Source organism: Oryzias latipes, chromosome 8, assembly GCF_053564925.1.
Source record: "Oryzias latipes strain Hd-rR chromosome 8, Olatipes_Hd-rR_3.1".
In the NCBI taxonomy this organism is placed as follows: Eukaryota; Metazoa; Chordata; class Actinopteri; order Beloniformes; family Adrianichthyidae; genus Oryzias; species Oryzias latipes.
In genome coordinates this window covers 28,555,393-28,561,463 of record NC_136244.1, presented here as the reverse complement: position 1 = coordinate 28,561,463, position 6,071 = coordinate 28,555,393, and the positions used below count along the sequence as shown (strand labels likewise).

General features: G+C 45.7%; 1 protein-coding gene across 1 annotated transcript; it reads right to left on the bottom strand.

Annotated features, from left to right (window-relative positions):
* Positions 1-525: 525 nt before the first annotated feature.
* On the bottom strand, positions 526-5,327 carry ifnphi2 (interferon phi 2). The gene is made up of 6 exons (XM_078951013.1): positions 4,865-5,327; positions 2,343-2,543; positions 2,081-2,167; positions 1,840-2,001; positions 1,692-1,763; positions 526-1,370 (listed from the first exon to the last, which is right to left on the bottom strand). Exons 2-6 carry the CDS (start codon positions 2,469-2,471, stop codon positions 1,278-1,280), a joined length of 543 nt encoding a protein of 180 aa, XP_078807139.1. The 5' UTR covers positions 2,472-2,543; positions 4,865-5,327; the 3' UTR covers positions 526-1,277.
* Between the last annotated feature and the right edge of the window lie 744 nt (positions 5,328-6,071).

Genomic DNA, 6,071 nt, shown 5'->3' with positions numbered 1-6,071 from the left:
TTAAGCAGCATAAAGCAACAAGTTTACTGGGTGTTTATCATTACGGTGAAGTTCAGAAGTTGTACAAATCTCAAAGGGCGGGGCCTGTCCACACACACACTCAAATATTATCAACACACCTGCTAACTGCAAAAATGTCCACATGTCAACATGTACACAAAACAGATAGTGTTCACACACGCATACTTATGCCTTCAAACCAACTAGTGTGAAATATTTCATTCAATCACACAAACTATTAGTGTATAGGTGAGCTAACACCTGTGCTCAGGTGAGTGTTTATGTTTTTCTAAAATGGATGGTGGACTTTACTTGACTTTACTTCTACAGAGTGTAAAAAGAAGCTGTTGTGTGGAGACAACACTTGCTGCTCAGCATTCCTACCATCTCCATCCCCTCCAGGGCATTTTGTGGATGAGTGTGCTTATTGATGCACCTCTGGAGTAATGCAAGACTCCCCCTCCACCCCCACCCCTCCTTCATCATACCCACCATTCCACCCCATGTACTGTGTTTTTGATTGTTTCTGTGTGTAGATGGTGTTTTTTCTTGTATGCAGTATTAAGATACAACATTTTTGTTGCTATCAATGACCTCACCACCCTCCTCTTGTAACCCACCTACACCCATGTTAAATAACCCTTGTGCTATCCTAGGCACTTTACCATTGGGAGTTGGGTCATCTAGACCCACTAGACAGTGCTCTGAATTTTTTTTCTTCAATGATTTGTGATCTTCACTGGTGTCCATGGATTACATGAAATCTTTCCACCTCTATCCACCTTTGTCATGGTAGGGAGAACACGTCAATGTTGGGGGGGGGGGGGGGGGTCATAGGATAGCACAAGGGTTAAGTTAGACTGCACCGCAGTCAACCTTCAACTGTATGTCTGTATTTCTGTTGTCTGTCTTGCTCTGGGTGGTCCTGTATTGTATGTAGTTGTTTGTTTGTGTACTGACAGTTTGTGGCTGTTTAAAGTGTGGAGTACGTTTCAAGCTCTGTTTTAAGATGCTTTATTTTCTTTCAGTTCAACTAAACATAAAAAACAAATAACTAACCAAATATAAGTTATATAAATAGTAACACTTCTTTCACAATAAATAACAAATCATAAATAAAAATAAATAATAAATAAACATTTGGTCAAGTTCTTGTTAGCATGAAGCTTTGCTAAAATATCTTTTAATAAACCGTAAGAGGGAACAGAGGCTCACTGGAAGGCTCTGTGGCCGTGGTTGGATAATACCAGAAGGCGGTCGGGTCATTGCATTCGTGGTTATTTGAAACACTTTCGGTGTTGCCGCAGGGAGGACTTCAGCACCCAGTGCAGATCTCTCCTAAGTGCCTCCCAGCCACAGGGGGCGCTGTCCTGTAAATACAGAGATGCTCTTAGTTATTAGAGAACACTTTCTGCTTCAAGAACATTTTAACCGATGACATTTTTGCAAAACTCAGTTGTGACTTTATACTTTTTCAGACAACAGTGTTGAGGCGTTCTATCTTGTGTTAATTCAACAGCCTAAAACCTTCTGTTACTCAGACTTTACGGTTTCCCATCACCCTCAGGGAAGCCCTTCACCACACTGGACAACTGCTCAGTCTTATTGTGAGTGAGCTTGTAATAGTGTTTAGGTGTGTGGTTGTGTGTAGGTTCATCATGTTTTGTCTGAGTGTGTGTATTTGTACACACCTGCTGCTCCACCACAGAGGTCAGGTTCCTGAAGTACGGCGATAAAACCCCTGAGGCCCGCGTGGTATTCAGCTGTGGACGGGCAGACGAGTGAGCAGATTAACAGCTGGAGCTCAGTGTTTGGGTCAGGACTGGTTCTGTTACTTACACAGGGGTGCTCGTCTACTAGCCGGTACTGAAGGTTCAGGTAATGCTCCAGCTTCTGGTTGTTCCATGTGACTCCGCCTTCTCCTTCAGGTAAGTCGTACTCTGCAAACATCACCTCTGCTCTTTGCAGAAACTGGTACACCACCAACAATGTCCAGCGACACTATAAAGAGCCATTCAGAGTCCTGCCATCAAACCCTGCTCGTGATGGATCTAAGAACTATGAGAGGTCAAAAGGTTACCTGACTGGCAGAAGCATCAGAGAGGGCGGAGTCAGGAAATCGCACCTGACTGTTGATGGGATAGCAGCGGACAGGAAAGTGCTCTCCCTGCAGGAAAACAGGAGGGTTAGAACATGGACGGTATAGTGTGTCAGTGTGTGTATTTTGTGTGTATCGCCTGCTTGTGGTAGAAGTCTATCATTACTAGACCACATAGACCTGCCCCCATTGTCTTGGATCTGACTCCCCAGAGTCTGCATAGCTGTCGGGTTTTGCAACCTACCAGGTCGTGCAGCAGGTGAACGGTGGTCTCCACCCATTTTCCTGGCAGTTTGCAGGTTGGTATGGAAACCAGAAGCGTCTGAAGGCAGCAGAGCTGCAGGAGGATGAGGAGCAGCGATGGGGATCTCATGTCTTCAGCACAGTGCAGCTGGTTGGGTCTTTTATAGAGGTGATCAGTCAGTCGCAGAAGAGCTCAGGTGATCTGTAGGAGAAAGTATCCAATCAGTCAACAGAACCATGTGTCTGAGTAAGTCATGAAACCGCAGCAACAGAAACCTGGACCTAAACCAAGACCAGCTGAGTCATGCAGGTCTGTTCAGGTCCCGAGGAGCTCAAGTGAGTTTAGTCAAAAGTTCTTTGTGCTCATACAGATGTTTGTGCATAAACAGAGACCAAGAACTTGCATCTGTGTTTGCTAAGAGGAAACGGTTTTCTTTCTGCACATCTTCCACTGACTCCCATCATATTCAAGTAGACATGTTCTACAGTGCACACTGAGCATGCTCCCTAGCGAAAACCCTTTATGTTCATTTCAAATCTGCTCTGAATTTAAAAGCATTGCTGAGCAAGCATCCATATGCTCACAAGTAATGGTTCTGGACTCTAGGACTCTAGAACTTTGCCTAAACCGGGTTCGTCATCTCAGAAGTCGTCTATTTCCTCCGGAACTGGAAATTATATCACAGGCAGACGGAGGTCTGTGAGTTTTTAAAAATTCCTCCACGTCAAAGTCCTTGTTCCATTTGTTGTTACGGCAAGCAGGAAGGCGCAGTGGCAAGGATTTTGTCAGCAACCGCACGAGGGCTTTGGTGGGTGAGAAAAGGCTGACTGCTGAGGCCAAACAGAACTTGATGTTCAGCTCTGAGTCAGAACTATGCTTCTGTTCAGATCTGAGTCAGGACCGCGCTCCGGTTCAGATCTGAGTCAGGACCACGCTCCGGGTCAGATCTGAATCAGGACCACGCTCCGGGTCAGATCTGAGTCAGGACCACGCTCCGGGTCAGATCTGAATCAGGATCACGCTCCGGGTCAGTTCTGAATCAGGACCGCGCTCCGGTTCAGATCAGAATCAGGACCACGCTCCGGTTCAGATCTGAATCAGGACCGCGCTCCGGGTCAGATCTGAGTCAGGACCGCACTTCGGTTCAGATCTGAATCAGGACCGCACTTCGGTTCAGATCTGAGTCAGGACTGCACTTCGGTTCAGATCTGAATCAGGACCATGCTCCGGGTCAGATCTGAGTCAGGACCGCACTTCGGTTCAGATCTGAATCAGGACCGCACTTCGGTTCAGATCTGAGTCAGGACTGCACTTCGGTTCAGATCTGAATCAGGACCGCACTTCGGTTCAGATCTGAGTCAGGACTGCACTTCGGTTCAGATCTGAATCAGGACCATGCTCCGGGTCAGATCTGAGTCAGGACCGCACTTCGGTTCAGATCTGAATCAGGACCGCACTTCGGTTCAGATCTGAGTCAGGACTGCACTTCGGTTCAGATCAGAATCAGGACCGCGCTCCGGTTCAGATCTGAGTCAGGACCGCACTTCGGTTAAGATCAGAATCAGGACCACGCTCCGGGTCAGATCTGAGTCAGGACCACGCTCCGGGTCAGATCTGAATCAGGAGCCTGCTCCGGGTCAGATCTGAATCAGGACCACGCTCCGGGTCAGATCTGAGTCAGGACCGCACTTCGGTTCAGATCAGAATCAGGACCACGCTCCGGGTCAGATCTGAATCAGGACCACGCTCCGGGTCAGATCTGAGTCAGGACCACGCTCCGGGTCAGATCTGAGTCAGGACCACGCTCCGGGTCAGATCAGAATCAGGACCACGCTCAGAAGTCAGATCTGAGTCAGGACCGCACTTCGGTTCAGATCAGAATCAGGACCACGCTCCGGGTCAGATCTGAGTCAGGACCACGCTCCGGGTCAGATCTGAGTCAGGACCACGCTCCGGGTCAGATCTGAGTCAGGACAGCACTTCGGTTCAGATCAGAATCAGGACCACGCTCCGGGTCAGATCTGAGTCAGGACCACGCTCCGGGTCAGATCTGAATCAGGAGCCTGCTCTGGTTCAGATCTGAGTCAGGAGCCTGCTCTGGTTCAGATCTGAGTCAGGACCACGCTCCTGACAGTGAGAACACACTGATTCATTCTAATCACAGATTCCACAACCTTCATAAAACAAAACTCAAACCTGCAGCGTCTCTGAAGTTGGCAGCCCCCCCTCCCATTGCTGCCATGACAGGTCAGCCGAGCTCAGCATTGACAGAACCAAGCCGAAACTTTCTACCAACACCAAGCGTACAGCTGCTTGAAAAACTGGTCACCTCAGTTCTCATTCAAAAACCATAGGATCGCCCCAGTACCAAATGTGTTTCTACAAGGTTCTGATTGAGCTTTCAGTTGGACTCTGAGTCCAAATGACAGAAAATTAAGAAACGGGCCAGAAAATTTGACCCCATTTAAGTCCTCTTCAACGGCGACCACACAACTGGACCCCAAGAGAAACCCTCCACTAACCCGGTGCTGAAGGGATAGCTGTTCGTGCTGGTTCTGCTGGTCCAAGCTGTGGAGGGTGGTCCTCTTCTGGCAGTTGTTGTTCTGGAGAGCAGATCTGTCAGCGGCTCCTTTAAATAAAGATTTGTGGTGGAAATAATGAAACCTAAGGTGAAGCGCCACTGTTTTCGAGCAAAAATTTTTTATAGTTTGGAAATTTTCCTCTGGAGTCCCCTCCCCATCACTCAACTGCAGCAAACCCACCCACACAGAACCACATCACTAATAACATGTCAGCTTACTACAGAAACCCAGTTCAGTGCGGCACCTTCACAGGTAAAACCACAAAACCCCGCTGAAATGAAAACCTAAACAACTCAAACATGAAGAAGAAACCAGAAACTAGACCTCTCAGCGGGATTTGAAAGATCAGCAAACCACAGGTGGACTTGCCTCCTTGGTTCTTTCAGCAAAACTGCTCTGAAACGGGCCCAAGTCAGAACTTTAATTGTGTTCACAAAAAAAAGAAGAAGAAAAAGCTTTATTAATCCTGGAGGAATTTAAAAAGCCGCCAACTGCTTGCATTCACCACACACAATAAAATAAAAGTAAAATGAATAAAGCCAAAAACAATCAATATTAAAATAGTAAAATATTATTTAAACTATATAACAAATAATTAAAATAGTCAGAAATTTAAATATAATACAATGAAACCATAAAACTTTCAAACATTAAAATTCAACTTTTGATGCTCAAACAAGGAGTTTTGTTTTCTTATAGACTTCCTCAAGGATACAAACATACTGAATATAAATAAAGTTTAGTCTCAAATCCAAAAGGGGTTTATACAAATATACACTTTGTGTGTCAAAAGATTTATAACCGTTTATTGTTACAGTAACATATGTCCAACTCAAGAGGTCTTCAGCTCTCATCTGTTTGATCGGATATTGGACCAGTTGAAAAAACGGACTTCAGCAGCAATCAATCCTGTTCTCTACTGATGTAAACTGGATCAGAACCAGATCTGAAGCCCCTGATTTACCAGGAACCATATTCAAAAAGCGGTTCTTTAGATAAACAAATGCTGGAATTATAGCGCCTTAATTCACATTTGAAAAGGAGTTTTAAACTCATCTCTATGCAGACACTTTTATCTTTAAAGGGCCTATATTCTGCTTTTCTTAACCCTTTTATAGTAAACCATATCCATAACATGATCATATAT

Bases quoted from the DNA above. Each gene is read 5' to 3' on its own strand.
- ifnphi2 (XM_078951013.1), bottom strand. From the start codon at position 2,471: ATGAGATCCCCATCGCTGCTCCTCATCCTCCTGCAGCTCTGCTGCCTT. The intron at 2,002-2,080 runs GTAACCTTTTGA...GGCTCTTTATAG, and splicing joins CTGATGCTTCTGCCAGTCAG to TGTCGCTGGACATTGTTGGT. The intron at 1,764-1,839 runs GTAAGTAACAGA...GCCCGTCCACAG, and splicing joins TAGTAGACGAGCACCCCTGT to CTGAATACCACGCGGGCCTC.